This window comes from Monodelphis domestica, chromosome 8 (assembly GCF_027887165.1).
Source record: "Monodelphis domestica isolate mMonDom1 chromosome 8, mMonDom1.pri, whole genome shotgun sequence".
NCBI lineage: Eukaryota > Metazoa > Chordata > Mammalia > Didelphimorphia > Didelphidae > Monodelphis > Monodelphis domestica.
In genome coordinates, this window is record NC_077234.1 from 198,711,002 (window position 1) to 198,736,305 (window position 25,304).

The 25,304-nt window shown below is 41.5% G+C and overlaps 1 protein-coding gene across 2 annotated transcripts; it reads right to left on the minus strand.

Annotated features, from left to right (window-relative positions):
• Positions 1-2,333: 2,333 nt before the first annotated feature.
• LOC103096638 (zinc finger protein 420-like) lies at positions 2,334-25,118 on the minus strand. 2 transcript variants are annotated; one of them, XM_056807524.1, is made up of 4 exons: positions 24,949-25,118; positions 9,830-9,956; positions 7,832-7,927; positions 2,334-5,104 (listed from the first exon to the last, which is right to left on the minus strand). In XM_056807524.1, exons 1-4 carry the CDS (start codon positions 24,949-24,951, stop codon positions 3,795-3,797), a joined length of 1,536 nt encoding a protein of 511 aa, XP_056663502.1. In that variant the 5' UTR covers positions 24,952-25,118; the 3' UTR covers positions 2,334-3,794. The 2 variants fall into 2 exon arrangements, with proteins under 2 accessions (XP_056663502.1, XP_056663503.1); XM_056807525.1 differs by lacking the exons at positions 7,832-7,927; positions 9,830-9,956; positions 24,949-25,118 and adding an exon at positions 6,404-7,823.
• Positions 25,119-25,304: the final 186 nt, after the last annotated feature.

Here is a 25,304-nt window from a genome sequence, read left to right on the forward strand (position 1 = left end):
CATCTGTACAGGGACTGCAGGGTCAGGAACCATTTTAGAAGGCAATTGAATAGGAATGGAAAAGACCATAGGCAGTACAATAACAACAGGAACAACAATAGAGGGTACAACAAAAATAACTACCGGAATGGAAGTTTTAATCAATGCCCAAATTCTTGCTACCAGGGCCAATAAGCACCACATCTTGCAACAATGTAATCTTGGGTGAATTCAGGAGCTAGACCAAAATACAGCCAAGTAGTAAAAGGTGACCCGAATAAGGGGGCTTGTAGCTTATGAAGTTTTACCCTAAGCTCATATGAAAGTGAATCAGGAATTAAGTATGGTATAAATGAAAATGAGTTGAGGATAAGTAAAATTGAATGTAATGAAAATAAGGTAGATACAAATGAATTAAATAAATCAAAATATAATTAGTGTAAATAATTGTATAGGGAGATAACATTGTAATATAAATTTAATAGAAAATCCTAATGAATGTAGAACGGGAGAAAATAATGAAGAATATAAACTTAATAATAATGAAATTATAAATGAGAATAATGATACTAAGATGGAGAATATAAGGACCAATAAGAGTAATATAAAAGCTGATGATACAAGATCCTGGCAAAGTCATGTAATTCAAGCAGATGTAAGTTTGGATGGACTGGAAGTGACTGAGCTTTGTACTGATATTACTGTGTTTGTACCAGTTCTTGAAACCTTTCAACCCCCTAACAGTACTGAACCCTATGTTTCTGTAACTACAGGGGATCAGAGATATGACCTTTTGGTAGATACTGGAGCCAGTAAATCAGTTTTGCAAAGTCTTCTTAAAGACTATAAAGCTGTTCATACTATGGAAATGATTGGAGCTACTGGAAAACCAGAGAGTAGCAAAATTACAACCTAAAATAACTTTAGGTCCTTTATCTGTGGAGCGTGCATTTCTTTATATGCCAGACTGACCCATGAATCAACTTGGTAGGGATTTACTATGTAAATTGTGAGCAACAATTCAATGTACTGACACTGAGGATATATCATTACAACCCCCAGAAGAATCTCTGAAAGCTTTTCCATTGCTGTTCTTAGATTCAGTCAGTGCAGAGAATTAGTTGGATTCCATCTATCCTATTCCTGAGGATATAAATCACAGAAGATTTATGGTCAAGGTCTTCCAAAGATGTAGTTCTATTGAAATCAGCTACTCCAGTAATAGTGAGAACCAAGGAAGGACCAGTTCCTTGTGTTCTTCAATATTCCTTGAGTAAAGAAGCAATAAAAGATATAAGATCTATCACTGAGTCTCTGATCCAACAAGATCATAATACAATGCTTCTCAGAAGATAATACACAGATACTGCCTATAAAAAAAAGTCAAAGGTAGATAAAAATAGCAAAATTGTCTACAAATTCATCCAGGATCTGAGAGCTGTAACCAATCATGTAACAAAGACACATCCTATAGAACCAAGCCCAGCTGCTATAATCTCATCCATTCAAAGTCAAGCAAGATATTTCATCATGGTAGATTTATGCTCAGCGTTTTTTTCTTGATACAAATTAACGAGAATTCTCAAAAGATCTCTGCTTTTATATGGGAGAAAACAAAGGGGACGTGGACTCATCTTCCACATGGATTCAGCAATAGCCCAAGTCAATTCTCATAAATTTAATTGTAATAGTTATGTAACACTAGTCTGTGTCCCATCAGACCAAAGGGTCAAGCTGATAGATGCATGATTTTCTGTCAGATAATTTGCTAATGCATTCAAATGAATAGAAATAATTTGGATGTCAACAAGTTTCTTTTGTTTTAAATTGACAATATCATTTGTTATAATTTAGTTTTTCCTTTCTAGAGGTATTTGGCAAAACAATAACTCTAGTTTTAAAATGATTTCTATAGAGAAATGACATTCCCTTACTGAATTAACAGTTCTTTAGATTTAAATGCTGTGAAATGGGGGGAGAGCTGGGTGGCTCAGTGGATTGAGAGCCAGGCCTAGAAATGGGAGGTCCTGGGTTCAAATATGGCCTCAGACACTTCCCAGCTGTGTGATCCTGGGCAAGTCACTTAACCCCCATTACCTAGCCCATACCACTCTTCTGCCTTGGAGCCAATACATAGTATTGACCCCCAAGACGGAAAGTAAGGGTTTAAAAAAAAATAAATGCTGTGAAATGACTTAAGTATTTGAGACTGATTAGAATAGTTAAAATATTAGGTATTTAATTGGACACTGTTTTATAGCAAATGAAAACTGTTATTTCTCCCTTTTAACCTTGGTTGTATTCTTTGTTTGTAGAAATAATTTTGAATTTAAAGTACTAAAAGTAACCAGTTGCATCCCAGAATGTTTTTTATTTCTAATTTGGTCACAAATTCCTCCCCTATCAATAAAATGATGCAAAAGGTGAACTATTACATACTCCCTCACTTTACTTATGGTATCATACTTTAAATACAAATCATATGCCCATTTGTACCCAATCTTAAAGCAAGTTGAGAGTTCTATGTGAAAATCCATGATTTCTCTTATATAGAGCACAAGTGGAGCTCCAAGAGAAAGTCATTCCACATTACTTGCATTCATATGGTTTCTCCCCAGTGTGGATCCTGATGTACACCAAGTTGGGAGGTTCAACTTTTTGTCTTTCCACATTCCTTATATACGTAAGGTTTCTCCCCAGTGTGAATTCTCTGATGTACAGAAAGATTGGAGTCATGACCGAATGTCTTTCCACAATGATTGCATTCATAAGGTTTCTCCCCAGTGTGGATTCTCTGATGTACAGCAAGACTCAAGCTCTGACTGAATGTCTTCCCACATTACTTACATTCTGTGAAGTTTGGATTTGCCTCTCCCTGATTGTAACAATGAAGGTACTTATCTCTTCCTTGATTGTGAAGATTAAATTGTAATCCCCTGTCTGGTCTTATATTTTGATCCCCAAAGTGTTAACTCAGTATTTAAAGTAGATCTACACATTTTGACTACAAAAGTGTTAACTAACCAAAAAAGATGCTAGCTAACCACAAAAGGTGTAAACTAACTACAAAAAGGTGTGAACACCTATTTCATACATTAAGTGGGAGGTTTGTGACCCACGTGTGACAGTGGGCAGACCTGGAGAAAAACATCTGCTGTGATTGGTAGACATAAAACTTAGGAGAGGTGACACGAGAAAAAAAGATCTTTAAATAGAGAAAACAGAAACACAGAGACCAGTCACTCAGGCTTGGAGTAAAGAGACACTTCAGAATAGAATGGAAGACAGACACTCAGACTTGGAGTGAAGGCACTTGGCTGTGAAACTGGACCCTTGGATGAGCTCATGCAGTAGACCTCAGACTGCTTTCCTTTTAGACAGTCACCATGGTGAGTGTAAGGCTGATTTTCTTCCTTGTCCTTTCTGGAGGTGTGAACCTCTAAGAAAGGCCCATCATCTTGAGACTCCTTCCACTGACTGGTGCTTAGAATGTCTACCTGGCTCAGAGGAAGCTGGAGGTTTCTCTCTTTCTCCCCTTTCCTCTCTTACTTAATATCTCTCCTCTATTGTAAAATAAACAACCATAAATTACATTTTATTTTAGTAATTCATTTTGGGAATTAGGAATTAAATCCCTGGCAGCCACCAAAATATTCAATTCAACCAAAAAATTTAACAATTGATAAGGTTTCACTCCACTGTGGATTCTCCAATGGTGAGCAAGAGTGGAGCTTGAAATGAAAGTCTTTCCACATTGCTTGCATTTATGTGGTTTCTCCCCAGTGTGGACTCTGATGTACAGCAAGTTGGGAGCTTCAACTTTTTGTCTTTCCACATTCCTTATATTCATAAAGTTTCTCCCCAGTGTGTATTCTCTGATGTACAGCAAGACTGGAGCCACGACTGAATGTTTTTCCACAATGATTGCATTCATAAGATTTCTCTGCAGTGTGGACTCTCTGATGTACAGCAAGACTGAAGCTCTGAATAAATGTCTTTCCACATTGCTTACATTCATAAGGTCGCACTCCAGTGTGGATATTCCGATGGTGAGCAAGAGTGGAGCTCAAAGAGAATTTCTTTCCACATTGATTGCATTCATAAGGTTTCTCCTTACTGTGAGTTCTCTGATGTGAAGTAAGACCAGAGCTCCGATTGAATGTCTTTCCACACTGCTTGCATTCATAAGGTTTCTCCCCAGTGTGGATTCTCTGATGTGAAGCAAGAGTGGAGCTCCAAGTAAATATCTTTCCACATTGCTTGCATTCATAAGGTTTCTCCTTAGTGTGAATTCTCTGATGTTGAGCAAGACCAGACCTCTGACTAAATGTCGTTCCACATTGTGTACATTCATAAGGTTTCTCCTCAGTGTGGATTCTCTGATGGTGAATAAGAGTTGAGCTATGACTGAATGTCTTCCCACATTGCTTGCATTCATATGGTTTCTCCCTAGTGTGGATTCTCTGATGTACATCCAGTTGGGAGCTCCAAATGAATGTCTTTTGACATTGCTTGCATTCAAAAAGTTTTTCCCCAGTGTGGATTCTCTGATGTACAGCAAGACTAAATTTCTGATCGAACATCTTTCCACATTGCTTGCATTCATAAGGTTTTTCCTCAGTGTGGATTCTCTTATGGTGAATAAGATTAGAGTTATAAGTGAATTTCTTTCCACATTGATTGCATTCATAAGGTTTCTCCCCAGTGTGGATTTTCTGATGTGAAGCAAGATTAGAACTCCAACTGAATGTCTTTCCACATTGCTTGCATTCATAAGGTTTCTCCCCAGTGTGGACTCTCTGATGTACAGCAAGACTGGAGCTCCGACTGAATGTCTTTCCACATTGCTTGCATTCATAAGGTTTCTCCTCAGTGTGGATTCTCTGATGTCCAGCAAGACTGGCCCTGTGCATAAAAGTCTTTCCACACTGATTACATTCATGAGACTTTTCCTCAGAGTTCATTCTTTGATGTTTAGGAAGGGATGAATTTTGAAATTCAACACAGAATTTTTTGCAAGCTAAGTTATCCAGACCATCACTTATGATTTTTTGTTTCTCTGTTTCTTCCACAGAAAGGCTCACTTCTGTTGTAGTCACTTTCATTTCAGGTTTGATCTCACCTTCTAAAAGAAAGAAATGGTAAAACACAAGCATAGTTACATATACATGTTTAAAATAGTCACATATACACACACATAAATAACCATATCACCTTTCCTCCACTGCCAGAATATAAACTGCTTTATATCTTATTTCCTCAGGTAAAAAAAAAATTGTCCAATTTAAATGAGCACAATTTATCCTATAAAAATGCCATTACCTCAATCCTAATGAACAATTTAATTCACAGAGTCTCCTATATGATCACATTGGCTCTTCATAACAAACCTGTGATTTTGGCCAGCCTAGCATTATTACATTCCTATCTCAAACTATGACCTCAGAATGGTGGTGGAGTGACTTGACCCAAATCCTGGCAACTGAAATCAAATCTTGTGACTGTGTATGCTGTCTCCACAGTACTAGACAATTCACTTTCAATCTTTCCTTTTTGTTTTCATTTTCATTTTCTATATAATCAATCCTGTCTTCATAGTTATGCTAACATGGGGTTCATACATACAAAATATTCCAATAATTTCATGATCTAGCTTATTTGTAATCCATACATAATTTCCTTCTGTGATTTGTTTCACTTATTTTTTTCTCACAATATCAGAGATCAAAGGAAGAAAATTCACTCTTTTTTTATTTATCCAAGGCAAAAAAAGATTTTGTTCTGTTCCCTACTTCTTGATAGTAGCTATTGCTTTTTAAAAAATGTCTCATTTCATATCATAAAGTCCTTTTCCTGAATACAATTGAAACAAATACATGGCCTTGCCCATGTTTAAAAATACATTTCATACAGTTACTCTGAGTCCATAATTTTTTTAAATAAATGAGCTGCAAGCTTCCATATTAGTTTTTTTCTGCCATTCCCATTTATTGGTTTATAAAACCCTTTAGAGATATGAGATACTGCTCCAACAAACTTGATCTAAAAATTAGACACTTTAAGAAATAAATAACAGCACCAAATTTTGTTAAAATATCATTTTTCCTATTGAACAACAAGAATTCCAAACATAAATGGAGTTTTTTTCCCCCCTGCAGTGATTCCAAAAGACCCTAACCAAGAACATGATGCTTTTTGGGTACATTCAATGACAACCTCAAATTCTGATTGCTTCCAGATGTAACATATTCCTTTAGTTTCTCAACTTGACATGAAATTACTTCCAAAATTCCAGAAAGCTTCATAATTTATGCTCAAAGGCATGTATAGACTCACTGCTGTTACACATAAGAAGTTGTCCCATTCCTGGGTTATTTTGTAAGTGTATCTCATCAAATATGTAATCATGAGATCAAAATGTTACCTGGGTTTGCATTTTTGGAGCAGAGATAGCAGAGTCTTTGCAACCTGGTCACTAGATATGAAGAGTAGAGGTCATTATGAAACCATCGCTAACCACAACCTTTTTATCAAAACAGCCCTCCACTGGCCACTCACTACAATGCTGTTGTTGTTTTATGTTTTGAATTTACCTAAATTTATGTCATCATTCTTCTATCTTGATGTTTCTTAAAATAATTATTTGGTAACATGGACTAGTCATTCAGTAATTTCAGTGAGAATGGTGCCAATTTGCCAATAGTAGAAAAAATGAAATTCCACCCATATGAAGTAGATTTCTAGATAAACTTTATCCCCCCCCCCCCAAAAAAAAGCCACACACAATGCAATGTATGCCATCGATCTCCAACCACATTCATCGTTTAATATACTTCTTGTCATGAGTCAATGGAAAAATAAATCTTTCTCAAGGTAGGTAGCAATTCACTTTACTGGTTAGAGGGCTAAAAGTAAGGAAACATTTTTCATCCCTCAGCAAGGGAGCTTATACAATTGTCTTCCTATTTCTCAATTTACATATAATCTGGAATTTTTGTATTCTTCTTAAAAATTCCCATATAGGTGGGGGGGTGCGTTCTAATTCTACCTCAGAAATTTGCTAGGACTTTTAACCCTGGGAAATTCACAGGAGCTCTGGCTATCTCAGTCTCCTCAACTTGATAACATGGACATGATAGTATCAAAGAACTCCTGGGGCTCCTATGAGGATTACATGAGATACTATTTATAGTGTGTGAAACTATGCCCTATGCAAACAGTGGTTTTTATTTTTATCTTTGGAATTTTGGTTATTTCCTCCTTTCATTGCTTTTCTTTCATTGTCACCTCCCCACATTAGACCTGACCTCTCTAAGAGTTCCTTCTCTTCAGAGCTTTTCCTCTCCTGATTAGCTGTTCTGGAGCTGGGATCAAGAGGGTTTCTAGAGAACTGTTGGCATGCTTTAGGCTCCAGCAGAGGGTGTGCTCCATGAAGTCAGGGGATGTCCACTGCAGCCCTTTATGTTCCCTAAAACTTGGCATAGGACCTGGCACAAAGTAAATACTCATACATGTTTCGGGACACTAAAGAGCTCAGAAGGGATGAGTATAGCTCTTCTGGCACCTGCAGAAGACTTCCATGGCCCTTCAATCCCAAACCCTGACCTCTTAAGGACACAGACAAATCCCCTAAAGGGAGCTGATAAGAAATGAAGTCCAACAGCCTCATTTTACAGATGAGGAAACTGAGATTCAGGGGTTCAGTGACTTGCCCAGGAAGGTCCTACTAAAACTTTTGAAAAAGGATTCCAAGTCAGGTCCTCTTGTTCTCAAATCTTGACCTGGCTTCACCAGAGTGCATAGAAGTCTCTGGTCAATCCAGCTCTTCCACACCTCTTTTTACCTCACTCACCTGGGCAGCAGCTCCTCAGGCCTTCCTGCTCCAGCTTCCAAGGGGCTTCCCTCTGCTCCAAATAAGAGATCACATCTTCTGTTGGAACTGGAAGCCCTGGGCATGGGGAATCAGTCAGGAAGGAAGATGGATAGAAGCTCATCATTGGCTTCTCATTAGGGAAAGGTGGGGGAGTCCAGAGATTCCACTCATAGAATCTTTCCATGAGGTTCCCACAGGAGTCTGCTCTCACTCCTCAGGGTCTATGATGCAGAAACCCAGGGTAGGATGTGCCTATTGCCATGCTAGGGGAACTGGAATGAGAAAACAGCACTCCACCCCATCCTGTCTGGTCCACTCTGGCAGAAACTCCTAATCTCCCAAACTGGGTCCAAAGGTCATTGTTCAGTCAATCTGAAGCTCCAGAAATAGGGACCTCAAGGGATCAGCTTTTGTCCTCCTACTGTGCCTGTTCCTCCCATCTCGTGGACTGTTTTCTTGGAGTGACTCTACCTCTGCTTCTGGGGAACCCAACAATTCTAGTTGGGCCTGATGCTGTCTCTCAGCCAGTTCATTCATCCTGACAATGACACAGCAGTGCAAGCTGTGCCTGTGGTTGGCTTCCATGGCCTCATGGCGGAGAGTTTCCACAGCATTTAGTATAGGGAGAAGAGGGGGGAGAAGGGTGGGGAATCAAGCTGGAACCAGAAAATTTGGTTCTGGGGCATTTTCTTCAGAGAAGGCTGGACTCAGTCCATAGTTTTCTACTATCTGGAAATGAGAGGCAGCTATAAGGGAAGCAGGCAGAACCTGAACTGAGAGGTCTCATGTAAGAGAGGCTGGCACATAACAAAAGTGCCGGGTTGAAGATATACGTGAAACTGATCACCTCAAAGTGGGAGGGGCCCCAGGAGATTGGAATCTTGAGGAGAAGATTCTGGCTGGGAGATCAGTTGGTGGATTAAGACTTTCTCCTGAGGGTTATCGACCTTTTCCTGCTGGTGACTAGAAATCTTTCCCCCCAACATTTTCCAATTGAAGGGACTTTCTGATGAGAAACCTGAACAGACTTTACCTCAGCTCCTGTTGCCCAGGGGTGATAACCTGACTTTCTCTCAGGGGGCTCAGGCGGCCAAGGCCTGAATTCCCCGCCAACTTGAGGAGGGAGGGGAAAAAGGTTTTAGACAAGGACTCCTTTTTTCCCCTGGCCTTCCTTTCTCATTCTTTTCCCAGCTAGTTATTATTTATATTACTGTGATTGAGTTGACATTAAAATAGTTATCTTTTCCCCATGCTATGTGTGAGTGAATAGATCAAGGGGAAACCCTTTGATCTCTTTCACTAAGAATCACCACTTAATCAAATTTCTATTTCCTCAATCTGTAAAATGAGGATAACTGTGTCACTGAATTAGGAAGATGAAGTTGAGGAAGAAGTGTTATAATATCACAGAGAAATCCCTTGGCAGAGCCCCTGGCCAAGAGCAGGCTGGTATAAATGCTTCTTCTCTTCCCTCCCTTTCTCACAAGTTCTTCAGGAGGATTAGGGAAATAAGAGGATGACTAAGGAAAACCCTGCTCTGTTGGGGATGCCTAGGAAGTGTGAGCAACCAGTTTATGCTAGTTAAAGAGAAAAATATTCCCAATAGGAGATCTACCCTAGAGAGGTTGAGAGTGGAAGGAAAACCCGCCTGAACAGTTTTCTCACATGGGTTTTGGAGACACAATTCTGGGCCAGGGAGAGGCAAGATGGAATCAGCTCTGAGATTATTTTCATATCTAGGATTCTCCAACACACATTTGATCTTGGACTTCAGGAATACCAAAGGGAGCCCCCAAGGTCCCATTACACGATGCAAAGTGCTTCAAAAGGGGAACTAGTCAGCAGAAGGGCCTTGGCTCTGGGACTCAGCAGTCCATCCCTCGTCCCTTCCTCATGACTGATAACTGCTCCCAACCCTGCCTGCTGATGAGGGTGATATTCCCTTGGATGGCAGACTCCAGGGAGAGGCCTCCTTACCCACAGAGAGCAGGTTCTGGGCATTTTCCAGCATCACCTCCTTGTACAGCTCCTTCTGGGGAGGCGCCAAGAGGAGCCACTCCTCCTGGGTGAAGTCCACAGCCACATCCTTGAATGTCACCATCTCCTAGAGCAGACCAAGTCAGAGGACAGAGGGCTGAAAGCCACATCAGAATGAAGAGCCCACCTCTGGTCAATTACAGGAGGAAACTGACACATAGAGAAGGGAGGGGCCTGAGGGGCCCACCCTTTGTCAGTGTCAGAGTTAGCACTAGAGGATGAGTCTTTGAGAGCCCAATGGAGGTTTGAGCAAAGAAGCTCCATGACCCTCCAGGGCAATACTGAAGAGTTTCTATCTAGCATGTGAAGGAGCATATCTAGGGAACAGCAGTGGGATGTAGGTGACACAGAGTCACATGTCTGATGCCCTGCCACTGTTTCCTTGTACCGCCCGTGTAAGGGTGAGTGTCCCAATCGTCAATGGGCCAGAACCAGCACAGTTAACCATGGAGGGAGAAGCCGGAAAATGGAAACCTCAAGAGAGGGAAGGAGAGGAGACTTTTGTACCTCCTCTCTGGAACTGACTGGCTCTCTGAGCTGGGGGTTTCTCTCTGACCTTTGCTAACCTCTTCATCTCTGGCAAGTCAAGCCCTAGCTAGCTGAATGGTGCATGAGATCTAAAAAGCTGAGACCTCTCTCTCTCTGCCTCTGTCAAGCTCTCTCTCTTTACTAATAAATGCTCATAAAATAGGCAATAAGCCTCCAGGTCTATTTTTAATTATAACATTATGGAATGCAACTCCCTATGAAATCATGGAGAAAGTCTGTGTTCTAGTTGAGAGGTGCCTGGATCCATGGAAGAGAAGAGAAGGAGGTTGAGGTGAAAGTTCTTCCTTCCCAGAACCTACAAGTGATAGGTTATCAAGCAAAATCTGTGAAGAGTTTGTGAGAATCTGGTCAGTGTGGTGTATTCTGGAGGGAAGAGAGTTCAGCAGGATTCCCTAAAGGAGAACAAAGCTAAAGAAAAGGTTTAGTTTGTTTTCTGCATGACAGAAACCAAATCTTATCTGTATGAAAACACAAAGAAGTTCCAAAAGTGATGTTCATTACAACCTGGACTCAACTGAGTGATCTGGGATGCTTTCGAGCCAAGTTAAGGAGACTTGTCTGTTGTGACAGTCAGGGCTTTGAGGTTCCTCTGGGTAGATTGGCTGATAGCAAAACCTTTGTTTTATGATTGCTTTCATTTGTATATGGCATAAATTCCTTAATTATACTTTATGGCACAGAAATAAGAGTTACTATGATAGAGAAGGACGAGTTTCTTTATTCAATAAGAAAGCAATTTTAAATTAATTTGCGTTCTGTTTGAGCTAAATCACATTAAAAAAAGTTGGTACTTTCTTCATGATACAGAAATAATCTAATCTTACACCTAGAACTCAAGAAAATTCAAAGAAGGGTCAAGAGAATGAGTGAGAGAAGCCTGCTGATGGTCCATATGAAGAAGTTGGCCAGATCTGAATATAATATGATAATCTGGAGGGACCACTTCATGTCTAACCTGCTCTATATACAACATGTATCTGGCCAATGTGCCTGGAATGAGATGGTTATCCATTTTGCTTCCTTTATTTTAGGATTTGACTTCTGAATCATTTGCGGAATTTCTGGCTCTCTCTAATCCTTTTTCAGATCCTCAACAATTTATGAATCTTTTCTTTCCTCTAAGATTTCTTGAGTTATTCTTGTTCACTGCCTAGTATTCACTGTATGGGTTCTCAGCAAAGAAAGGCAGACCTATTTAAGGACTGATAACTGATCTTTGGTCGATTCCCTGACTCACACTCAGCAGATGCTACTCCAAACCTCTTTCCTTCTCAGACCTCCAACATCCATCCAACACCACCACAGGATGAGGTAATGAACTCTTTTCATGGAGAAAGGGAATCTCAATCATCTTGTTTCTCACATGGAACTACTTTTTTGGGTCTTCTCCAATTGATTTCTCCACCAGATCCCTCATTTTTCATCCCTTTTTTGTGTATTGTCTTCCTCTGTTTGACTGCTAAAACCTTGGGACTAAGAGAATAGAAAACCAGAATCTACCAAGGCAACAAAAGAGAGAACAAGAGATTTGGAATGGAAATCCACAGAAGGGAAGGACAATCTAGAAGAAAAGTCAACAACAGTAAAAGAAAATCTCACTTCCAAAGCCAAACATCCTGATCTCAAAGACAGAAAGAACAGAGACAACCTAAAGGTCAGAGGTCACCTAGTAGAACAGAACTGGGTAAAAAACATGAACACAATAATGAGAAGAACAAGCAAATAGCGTTGGGAAAGCAGAGCTAAGATGGCTGCAGAGTATAGCAAGAACTGTGATTTTCCTCACAACCAAACACTACAAAATGTTGCAAAAGGACAAAAATCAAAATCAGACAAGTAAAGAGGCTCTGCCACAGTGTTTGGGAATTTCCACACTATAAGGAGGAAAAATGATATCTACCACTGTGGAAGGTGATCACCCCTCCTACATACCACTTACCATGCCAGAGTAAGAGCAACAGCGGGGCAATCTCCAAATTCTTGGGTGCTGCCTGAGGGCACCACAGACTTATTGCTGAGGGCAATGCAAGGCCTTGGCAGTGAGACTTGGGAAACTAGGCTGACAAGTGTGGAGCCTAGGCCCAGAGATAGGGCAGAAGTAGCACTACAACAGATGAGACTAGAAAACAGCATTAGAGCAAAATGCTATAAAGCTCACTACAAAAAGACAGAAATTCTTTCTTTGGTTTTAGCTCTAAACAGTGAAGAAAATGAATTGCTACCTACTATGTGAAAGATGTGTTTTTCCATGGACTCATGACAAGAAGTATATTAAGTGATGAATGTGGTTGGAGATCAATAGCATATATTGTATCACAACAACAAAAGCATCTGGAGCTCTCAGCCACAGCCAGTAAAAAGCAGGTCAGGCTAAATAATTCAGAAGTAGATTCCAGAGATCCCTTTTCTGGCTCTGGATTCAAGACGTTATGTTTCCCAAATGAAGAATTAGATCATAATCTGGGAACACAGGCTCAGGGTAAGGAGCAAGACTAGTACACACCAGCATTTGCAGCCCCAGAGGAGCAAGGGAGCTTGGTCTTAGTTCCAAGGCAGAAAAGAGTGCTTGTGTTAATTTATAAACCAGAGCACAGGCTAGGAGGGTATTAAGCATATCTGTCTTTAGATCATACCACCCTACAAGAACTGAAAATTTGTAGATCCGCAAAGCTAGCTCTGAAGGCAACTGCACAAAGAAAATGAAGCTGGGAATAGTGTTCCCTTCACCACAAAGTATAGAGCCCAATATTAACATTAATTTTTAAATAAAAAAACAAAGCCTAGAAAATGAGCAAACAACAAAAGGAACTTGAAGCAGTCCACCCCTAGCTATGGGCAAGGGAAACAGTTGGTATGTACAGATTGTCTTAGAAGAGAGCATGCTCAGTCTTGAGCATGCTCAGTATTGCACATGGCTGGGAAAGCCTCTGACCCTTGACCCCAGCTTCCCCCAGGTTAGGCGAAAACACAGGTTTCTTTGTGCTCACCTGGTTAAGAGAAACCACACCTATACCTTGTCATTAACCAATGAGAATCATCCCTATGTACTGTGTATATTTGCATATCAAAGATTATATTTAGCCCAACAAGCTCTGCCTCTCTCTCTCTCTCTTTCAAGCTAGCTGATGGCTGTCCTTGCTGGAGCCTGGCCGGCTCCATTTCTAATCTTTCTCTATCATCTCTCTGACCTGTGTGGTATTAAATGTGGATCTCTGGACTGGTAAAAGCCTTCGGAAGGGTCCTTTGATCAGAGCTTAGCTGTGGCTCATGGAAAATTAATAAAGACTCATTCCTGCCACCTCATATCTCTAATTTGACTCTGTCATCCCCCTCGTGGTATCTGAAACTTCTATCCTGTCTCTATCTTCCTACCTTAAAGCTTCTCTCCCCTCTGAGGAAGCTTTAGAACTCAACATTGAAAAGTTATTATGGTGACAAGAAAGAACAAAACATAAACTCAGCAGGAAAGAAAGTCAAGACTCATATGCAAATCCTCCAAGAAAAATATGAATTGATTTCTAACCCCAAAAAGCATTAATGGATGATCTCAATAGGGATTTTAAAAATAAGAGTAGAAGAAATAGTGGTGAAAAAAATACTAACAGAAAACTGTGGGAAAAAGTCAGCAGTTCTGGGAGGCAGAAAAAATACTTAAGAAATTAATACCTTTGAAAACAGAATAGGACAATTGGTAAAAGAGGCACAAATATCAAATGAAGACAACTTCTTAAAAAGCAAAATTGGTTATATGGAAAAAGATATAAAAAAGTAAAGAAGAAAACTTTCTAAAAGGCACAATTGGTCATATGGAAACTGAAACTGTTTTAACTACAACTCAGCTTTATTAATAGTGCAAAGAACATAGTAAAAGGAAATACTTCATAGCATTTATGTGAGGATTAAATGAGATGCCATTTTTAAAGTTCTTGGTATAGTGCTTGGTCAGTAGATGAAGCAATGTAATTTTTTGTTTCCATGGAAGTGTTGCCTTCTCAAGTATACAGCCCAACATAACCATTCATTTTTAAATTAAAAAAAAAAGAAAGAAAAAGCCTGGAAAATGAGCTAAAACAAAAGAAACTCAACTTAGAAAGTTATTTTGGTGTCAGGGAAGATCAAAACATATAGAAAAGGAAATAAAGTCAGTATGATGCATCCAAAGCCTTCAAGAAAAATTTTGAATTGCTCTGAAACCCAAAAGAAATGAATGAATGAGCTCAAAAGAGATTTTAAAAATAAGGGAAATAGAAGAAAAAAGAATCATACCAGAAAATTGTGACCAAAAAAGTCAAGAGTTTGTTAAAGGAGGCAGATAAAACACTGAATTAGTACCTTCAAAAACAGAATAAGGGAATGGGTAAAAGAGTTATAAAAATCTAATGGAGAGAAGAACTTAAAAGGCAAAATGGGTCATAAGGAAAAAAGATTTTTTCATATGGAAAAAGATATTTAAAAATGCACTGAATAAAATAACTTCTTAAAAGGCAAAACTGACCATATGGAAACGGAAACTTTTAAATGTTTGCCTCAGATTCCTTAATTGTTAAAATGACGTGGTTAAATTAAATACTTCACAGGATTTATGTGAGGATCAAATAAGGTCTCATTTTTGAAGTTCTTAGTACGTGCTTGGTACATTGAGCAGTCTAAGTACTTTAATCTCTTTTATCCTGGTTTGCTATACTGACATTAGGCTACTCCTTTATTATTGAGTTGATTTTTAAGAAGAAAATTATAGAATGGACTTCAGAACACTGAAGAATGTCTGGAGGAAGAAAAGCCCTTAGCACAGTGCCTGGCTCATACTTGGACCTATAGAAAAAAATTATTATAACTCTCCCATAATCCATTGCTACACTCATTTTAGGACACTCTTGTATTATTCATTTGAATCTTAAGAATAAGAGTTATGAAAGGACATTGAAAATCTGGAGATGGTGAGAAGGAGGGAAATGGTAAGTCGACCAGGTTTATGAGAACATAGCATGGAAGGATCATTAGAAAAATCCTGGCACATGGAAGCTAGATTGGATAATTAAAAGAAAATATCATAAAAATCTTTATCTGGTTGAAAGGTTGCCATGTAGGAGGTCATTAGATTGTATTTGCATTCAGTGGGCCCAAATAAGGAACAATGAGAGGGAGAGCCAGCAAAATACTAAAGAATATGAAGTCAAGGATAATTCCTTCATAGTGATCATCTCCACTATGGAGATGGACTGTGTTGTGCTATAACTGATCCTTACTCACTGGATATCTTTTGGCCAGTATGAAATTTGCACTTGTTGAGTATTTTGAAGAAGGACAGATTTCTCTCTTAATGGTGGGACTTTACCTACATTGACAAATTTTTGAATTTAAAAAAACAAGGATTCTGCCATTTTGTTTTCTTAGACCAATGATGGCCAGACTGGATGAGCTCACAGGAGACTTAGACAGATGCTTGCAGAGAAAATTCCACCTTTATGGGTGGAGCGGGGGGGGGGGGGGGGGGGGGGGGGGGCCACGGGACTGCTCTGAGTGGTCTACCCAAAGAAAGTGCCCAAAGAGGTTCACATTGTGTGGGAGGGAAATTCCCGGACGTTTGTACTCCCAGAAATCACTCTAATGAGCAGAGAGGAGACTTGATAAGATGCTGGCAGAGAAAAGCTGCTTTAGTTGAAGAAAACAGAGGACAGCAGGGCAGGGAAGGGAAGGAAAAGGGATTCTGCCCACACAAGCAGCTTGCTCAGGGCAAAAACAGGACTTTTATAGAATTCTAAAGCCAGATGCCCCCTCCCTCTCTCTCTAGCCCCCTTGCCTGGGGACCAAGATTTATATGCTAATCATCTAGGTTCAAAGGTCAGTGAAGGGAAATAGCACAATATACAGGAGGAGAGTTACATCTTCCAACACTCTCAGAATGTATAAAATGAACTGCCAATTGCCCTCGAGTCAGAAACCTGTACAAGTCAGGCTTGTCCCAGAATCCTCCAGATAAACGATCAAGGAGAGGTAACAAACTACCCCTCCACATCGCTCTCTCAACTGGAGTGAACACTGGGCACCTCTGCCCAGAGAATGCGGGTTTCCAAGTCAAATGTCCTTCGGAGAATAATGCACTTAATTCTATCTCATTCAACCTCTATTGAGATGACAACTGTCATCAGCCTGGAAGATGAATGCACTGAGCCATGATGAGTGTGTTTTAAGAGAAAGATGGAAGAGGCCCCTTAGTCCAAGAGCCTACCCTTCTTTGGTACCTCTTTTAGGTAAAAGAGACCCAGTCAAGCTATAGGAAAAGCAGAGATCTGAGTAAGGAATGAAACGTGAGAAGCTCTGCTTTTCAGGGCTGGTCCTTGTGAAGAGCCTGTCCAGGTAGATGGATGGCAGCCAACCTGATGAAGTTATATAAGATTTAGAGGATTATAAACTTAGTGTTAGCAAAAAAAGCTAGTCATTCCATCAAATTAATCTTATTAATGGTCTGGAGGAGAAGCATAATTTCCCCAAGTAAATGGATGCTGAACCTCAGGGGCAAATGGTGGAAGGATGGATAGAGCATTCAATTTTCAGGAAAACTATAATCGTTCATGATTAAGAAATCAGGCAAAAATCTTTCATTCCATTCCAATAGGTAGATGTGCTGCTTCAGGATGGAGATGATTACCCCTTCATGGACAATTTTAAACCCATGTGAGATAACTACTTGTTCATTGCATTGCAGTATTGATTTTTCTGATATAGGTTGTACTAGAGGGTCACTAAAGTTGCTTCGAATGCCAAGATTCTAGGATTCTTAGGTAAACAATCTTCCCTGAAATACAAGGAGTTCTGGAAGACTTCTGCTCTCATTGGAACCAGAGACATATTCTCCTGTTTAAATGATGTAAAACCTGTCATCACAGCCCTGGATAGTCTAGAGTCTTTGTTCACTTCATTCCTTCAACTTGGTCATTATCCTTCCAGAATACATGGAATGATGAAGGTTGAACTTTACTTACTCACTAGCCTGTAGTGTCCACAAATCAGATACTATGGATCACCACTGTTGAGGTGGTAACTAAGAAGAGGCTGAAAAGTGAGTGCATGGATACATAATGTAAGTATTTTATGGGAAATTTAGAAGAGTCCCTGTATCCCAAACCTTTTCTTTCTTTGGTAACTCTTTTAGGTAGAAATAAAAAGAGACCCAATCAATCCATAGAAAATCTGAATAAGGAATGAAACCCAAAAAGCTCTGCTATTCAGGGCTGGTCCTTGTGAAAAGCCTGTACAGGAAGAAGGATGGCAGCCATCCTGATGAAGTTATATAAGATTTAGAGGATTATAAACTTAGTGTTAGCAAAAAAAGCTAGTCATTCCATCAAATTAATCTTATTAATAGTCTGGAGGAAGTGCATGAGTCAACAGCTGGTGATCTTTTGGGGCAGATCATGGTGGTGGGATGGATACAGCTTTAATTTTCAGGGAAATTTATGAATTGCCAATGGTTTATGAAATCAGGAAAAAATACCTTTATTCCTGTCCAAAAGGGAGATGGACTACCCCAGCATATACCTGATAAAGCCTCAAAGGAGAATTTTATGATGAAATAATCACTTCTTTGCTATTTTGGATAGCTCTTGTGGGTTGAGTTAGAGGGGCTCTGAGGTCATTCAAAGATTCTGTTATGTTGCTATCCTAGGTAAGTGAGGGTCTTTGCTCTGATTTCAACCTGATGCTTACTTGTCCTTTAAACGTGAGGTAGCCACTTCAACTGTTTTCCTAGGCTTTCTTAGGTGTAAAAATGCATGGTAAAAACACCAACTTCAAAAACTTTTCTTTGGATCCCTTAAAATATTTGATAAAGCCCTTAGTACAATGCCTGGCACATAACAGGACCTATAGAAATCTTTCTCCCTTCATCCTCCTTTACTCTATTTAGACCATTCTTACATTGTTGAGTTGAGGTTTTACAACAAACAGCTGAAATGTTATTGGAAAAATGAAAATGTTCTTTAGCCTAGAAATGCAAATTGTCAACCAGATGAATGAAACAAAGTTTGTAAAGATAAATTGATGATTCTGGAATAGTGAGGTCAGAGTGGAGAAGAGAGGGGAAAATTTGATAGACATCATTATCACAGGGATTATTCACTATGATCAGGTGGCATTTATACCAGGAATGCAAGGATTGTTCAATATTAGGAAAACCATCCACATAATTGATCATATCAACAACCAAACCAACAGAAATCACATGATGATCTCAATAGATGGAGAAAAAGCCTTTGACAAAATACAACACCCATTCCTATTGAAAACACTAGAAAGTATTGGAATAGATGGGCCTTTCCTAAAAATAATAAACAGTATATATCTAAAACCATTGGCAAGTACCATCTGCAATGGGGATAAACTGGAAGCCTTCCCAATAAGATCAGGAGTGAAACAAAGATGCTCATTATCACCCCTATTATTTAACATTGTACTAGAAACACTAGCAGTAGCAATTAGAGAAGAAAAAGAAATTGGAGGCATTAAAGCAGGCAATGAGGAGAACAGGCTATCAGTCTTTGCAGATGATACAATGGTCTACTTAAAGAATCCTAGAAAATGAATTTAAAAGCTAGTGGAAATAATCAACAACTTTAGTAAAATTGTAGGATACAAAATAAACCCGGCAAAAATGGAGATTTGAACCCCGGACTTCAATTCCCAGAAGTCCTTGGCCACTTCCCAGAATGCCTTGTAACTTCACCTGAATTCCCACCTGTGTCAATTATTATAAGCTAGATTTTTGAATTTTTAAAACTCTTTTATTATATTTTTCTTGCATGTGCAATATACTATTTCAGTTTATTTTTTCTCTGCTTTTTATATTTGAAGCATATGTCACCAGTATTAAGATTTTCTTTAACTTTTTTGATTTTGCAGTAATATAAGTTTAAAATACATTTGCTATAATGCCAATGCATGCCCCCAAAGCTTGATACTATAAAAATGATGCCACTAATTGCTTAAAAAAATTATGGGACTCTGCTTAATGATTCTATCTGATTCCAGGACAAGATATACACAAAAGAGCCATTTCACAGGACCAATGAAGCACAAAGCTAAACCTGATTAGTATCACAAAGAGCATGCAGGATATATTAGTGTGAAGACTCAAGGTTGCAACATTTAGCATACGTTAAGATGTGGGCCTACCTTGTATCCACACTCACTCTGAAAATACTTACAGATGAGTATCCCAAACCTGGCTCCAAACCTGGCTCCTATAATCTAGTCCCTTTTTCTGTGTTTCATAATGTGGCAAACATTCTGTAGTCCTGGCTACTGACTGGGTAAATGTATCATTGCTTAGACCATTTTAACTGGGCCCTGATTCAAGGACCTGTTATAGATTTACCTTTCCTTTACTTGGAATTTTTACACATAAGACTTTGATAGTCTATATTTTCATCCAGAATTTTTTTTTACTTGGATTTTTCTGATGTCTTTTTAATTTCTCTTACCAATTGATTCATATACCTCATAACTCAATCATGCATCCCAAGTGATTCTATGTTTTTTCAATCACCCTTTTAATGGGGAAATGTAAAAATATTATGATTTTAAATTGCAAAGTTTCAATTCCTTTTGAGAAGAATTCTAGGTTAAGAAAGATGCTACCTCTCCAAATCCAGAAACTGAACTGTTTGGAGAAGACGCCATGAAGAAGCCTCCAGACCACAAGCTGCACAAGAACATCAAGAATGAACTTTGGGTGTGGTTGATTGAACATTTATTTATATGAATACTTTCATGCCAAAGGGGACTGCCCGCTAACTGGCTTTTATCAATGCTTCCAGCAATTATTGGTTTTGTTCTCTTTTCCTCTTATCCTCAAATTATTGTAAAGTTGATTATGTTTTCATGATCCTTTTGTGGAAAATTTTTTCCCCAAGGACCAACGGAGGAATGTAAAAATGAAGATTTGAAACCCAGACTTCAATCCCCAGAAGTCCTTGCTCTAATTCCCAAGATGCCTTCTAATCTCACTGAGATCCCCACCTGGGCGAGATCAAAATTTCTATTTAAACTGGCTGTAAAGCCTACTTAAGTCTCTCTCTCTCTCTTCCTGCTTCTGTTGGCGACAAATTGATGAGGAACATGGTTTTCCCCCTGGGAGAGAATGTGGATTCCCCCATATGGGTGTTCAATATCCCACAATTAATAACTCATTCCACATCTTTGATTGGTCTATTTTTAGCTCAGATTGCGATTTTAGAACATTTCACAATCTTATCTCTGAATTTAACAATGTTAATTGGACCAAAGTTAATCAGATTTTTCCTTCTGAAGAGCCACTATCCCTTTGGTATGGTCTCACCCCTTTTGGTCTTTTTTGACGCCCCCCCCCCCATCTTTCATCACTCATATCTCTTTATGGAGACGGATTGCCTCACTTTGTCCTGCTGTTTTGTCATGTTCCAACAACAAAAAAAGACTTCACATATGTTCACGCATGTGTTAGATCTCCCCATGGTTTGCTTATTCCAACAAACAACAGTTTCTCCTCCTTACAACATGAATCTCCCACAACTTTTAAGATTTCTTGTTCAGGATATATTCTGACGAACTGTATTGATCCCTCTATTTCTGCAACCACTGTATTCATTGTTAAATAACCACCATTTATTATGCTTCCTGTGAATTTGACAACTGATTGGTATGATGATATAGGTGTTTGTGCCTTACCACTAATTTCTAACAATCTAAGTTGTCCCAAACATTTTATTGCAGCCTTAATTCTGGGCATAACTGCTCCTATTTCAGTAATTGCATCCTCGGATACATCTACCACTGCTCTTGTTCAAACAGTCCATACTGCACAACATGTAGACAATCTTTCTAAAAGTGTTTCACTTCCCTCTTAACCCAGGAACATACAGATAAGGGGTTGGAGGCTCGTTTAAATGTCTTAGAAGAAGCCATCATTTATATTGACGATCAGTTACAGAATATAAACGTGAGATTTAAATCAAAGTGCCATGCTGAGTACAAATGGATTTTTGTTTCTCCCCTTCCTTATAATCAATCAGATATTCCTTGGGAGAATATACAACAACCCATCTTTGGAATTTGGAACCACTCCAACTTTTCTATTGACCTGAGTCAAGTCCAAATTGAGATGAAGTTGTTTACTTTAAAAAATAAAAAGGGAGGAGATGGCGGAGGCCATCATTCCGTGACTGTTTGACAAGGTCAAGGGCCGAGGAAGGAAGTCAGAAAAGCAGACCCCAGAATGAGGGCCCCCTGCGGATCCCCCTTTGTGACTTCTCTCCCCACATTTCCCCACTAGTGGACTTGTTATGATTATTATTCTCTCCCCAATACAGGAGAAATAACATGAGTAAATACTTATAGGATCAATAAATATATACCCTACTTTAAGCCCCCGAGGTTATTACCCCCAAAAGATTGCCATTACAGAATAAAAGCCCAAAGATTACTGCCCATGACCCCTCCTTTCTCAAGCACAAGATACGCTCCAAGACCATACAACATAATGAATCCTGTCCGACAGTTACCACACTTGAATGCATTTGTTGGAACAGAAGCCAAGCTGCATTGCTAGGCATCTCAAAGGAACACAAGAAAAACAGAACTTGTAAACTGAGAAAACCCCTAAAACTGGTCTGCCTAAAGTCCTCACACCTAGATATGAATATGTCTTGTTGTTCATCTCCCAAGCGATTGTGATGGATCGTGAAAGCTGACCAAAAGCACAGTGATCCTCTCAGCAGGTCAAGGGGTACTAACCTACCAATGGTTTCATTCACATTATTCATAGCCATCAGACTGTTGTAGAAACCTAGTAAATGATCACAGAATTCTTTGTTGTAGTAACATCACAAGAGTGTTGTTTAGGTGATTTGATAGTGTCCAATCAAATTGCAGAATGTCACATCCTTAGAGAATTGATTATGTGTGTGAACCAAAAGCCAATATAATAAACATACCATGATACCATGGCAGAGCACTGTGTGTGATGCCTGTGTACATGGGCTAAATGCATGGTGTATCTCGCCTCATTTATCTGACCCTGACATCACACTTGGGCAGACGGACACTGATCCTCAGAGAAGCTGCTGGACAGACCTTAAGACCTAAGGAATCCAGGAGGCCAGGATTCCTGGGTCCAAAATCACTGACTGGGGAGTGATAGATGAGAAGACTGGAAAGGGGGCTTTGAACACCAAACACAATGTTTTGTATATGATCCTGGAGGAATAGGGAGCCACTGGGGTTTCCGGAGTAGAGGAGTGACACCATCAGAGGCACTGTAGGAAAACCACTCGAGTGGGAGAGGGGAGAGCCTTGTGGGAGGCAGACCCAGCAGCAGGTTGTCCTAATAGTCCAGGAGGGGGGATGTGGGCCCCCACCAGGTTGATGGCAGTGACCAGGACAGGGGCAGAGAGCTCCTGGGAACACTGGATTGTCTGCCATGGGCCCTGCAGTCCTGGGGTGGCTGGCCTGGGTTTATCCTCATCTCCAGGATCGCTGGGGCCCATTGAAGTCAGATGAGCTCTCCCACAGCAACAACAGGGAGGTTAGGGTTCCGACAGTCACGGGGAGCTCACTACCAAACATATCTGAACCACAGGATGAGGGAAGCAGGAACAGGAGGCAGAGGAGGAAACTTTGGGGTCAGGAACTCCCAAGAGAGCTCCCATGGGGGGGGGGGGGGAGAAGCTGAGGGAATCTGAGGCCACCACATGGGCCACCTGATGGGTTCTGATGGGGTTTTAACCATCTCAGGAGAATGGGCAGGGAACCCAGGGGAGGAGGAAGACCAGGAAAAGGCCAGCATGGGGCCAGGAGGCCAATTTGGGGGGATCTGACACTAAAGGGGACCAAAGCCAAACCCCTGCTCTCAGGGGAGGGGGGGCTGCAGGAGGAGCCCTTCTGCCCCTGCCTGGAGGCTCCCTGGGGCTGGGGAGGGTCCTGGAGCTCCCTCCCAGCACTCCAGGCAGGGCCCAGCAGCCTCCAGGGGGAGATCCTCCAGCCAGGAAGCCCTGCCAGGGCCCAGGCTAGGCTCAGGGACCAAGACAGAAGGGGGAGCTGCCAACAGGCCAGGAAGTGGCCTGTCCAGAGTCCTTGGAGACAGCCCAGACCCACAGTGCCCTCTTCAAGGCCCCTTTCAGCTTGGCCAGCCTCCTGGTGTGCCTGAGGATCAGCCCTAAAAATCCCAGGCAGAAGAGGCCAAAGGGGAGGGTGAGGGTGTGTCTGGGGTCCCATTTGAACCCAGGTCTTCCCCACTCAGGCCTGGCACTGTCCACTGGGCTAGCCAGGGGCCCAGGTGGGAATCCCTTTGCCAGAGGGCAGTCCTCCCTGTGGGGAAGGCCCTCCTCCCCTCAGCCCCCACCTGACTGCAGGGCCTTCCGGGTGCTCTGCTGGCCTCCTCAGCTCCCTCCCCCTTCCTCCCTGACACAGCCTCTGGCCCTGGAGCCATACCAGCCTCCTGGGGGCTCCATGAACAGCACCTCCAGCTCCTGGCCAGGAGCACCTTCTCTGGCTGTCCCCCGGGGGCAGGCGCCATGGCCTCCCTCCCCACCTCAGACCACTGCCCTTGCTGCCTTCCCTAAAGTCCAGACTTCAATCCTGCCTCCTCCAGGAAGCCCTCCTGAACTCCTCCTCACTTTCTCATCAGTATTGCCCATTCAGCCAGAATAGAGCATGCTTGGGGTAACTGAAGCACTGCCCAAGGGGCAACAAGGGGCTTCCATGGGGTGGAGGAATTGCAATCTGGGGTCCCCACACAAGACGGGGGTGCAGGGACACCAAGGGGGGGGATCAATATAATTCAACAGAGAAGAGCCATTAGGAGGGGAGACAACAGGGAGGACAAGGATGAGACCAAAGGGGCCAGGAGCAGGGACTTTCCATAGAGAGAGGAAGGGCTGCTCCCATGCGGGGAGGCTCTGACACAGGGTTCTTCCTGGGAGGGAAACCGGAGAGGGAGGGGCGATCCTGAAAGAAGTGGGGGCAGGGGAGCAGGAGCTTGGGGGTCTGGGAGGCAGGACTCCTGGGTCCTTACAGAGGGCGGTAAAATTGCATCCTGTACTGGCTCCCCTGGGCACCCCTTCCAGGCAGGACGTTTTAGCAGGAAAGATCCCAACGGGGAAGCGGGGAGCCACAGAAGATCCTTCTCAGAGACTAGAACAGACCCAAGAATACATAGTAGACCCCAGGAGATTCACACCCAGGGTCCGCTCCAGCCTCAGGTCCTTTCCGGACCGAAACAGCCCCGCCCAGAAGCACAGGTAGGAGTGGATTCGCCCAAAAAATATTCATAGAAAACAGAATCCGAACTCAGCCCCAAACCAGGGGGGCTCCCAGCTCTAATCTATGGGGAAGAGAGTAATGCTCTCTGCCTCCCCCGTCCCTCTGCAGGAGCCCCGCTCCTCTACATCAAGCTCCTCCCGATTCAGGGCCTCTGGGGGATCGCAGCCCCCTTTCCCGCAGTACCCCCTTCACCAGTTAGTTCACCAAGTATTTACCATTCTAGACCCGAAGTGCTTCGAGGCTGCTTAGTTGAATAAGGGGGAAACGCCGGGAAATATTCGAAAGGTGAGGAGGGGGAGGAGAAGGAGGGGTGGTTTCCCAGAGGCCTTTGCGCTGCCTATGATTCCCGGGCTGGATCCCCCGGTCCTGCCCCTTTGGACTGATCCTTCTTCGGAGCCTCCATTCAGAGCCCCGCCTCCCATCTCCGCCCCCTCGCCCATTTCTTCCCACCCACTGCTGGGCTGCATCGACCAGTCCGTTCTCCTGTTTGTCAGATAGCTTTTCCTTCCTGGACTCCCCAGTTAGTTTAGGGCACTCCCATCTCAAGGGTTTCGTGAAGATAGAACAGGGC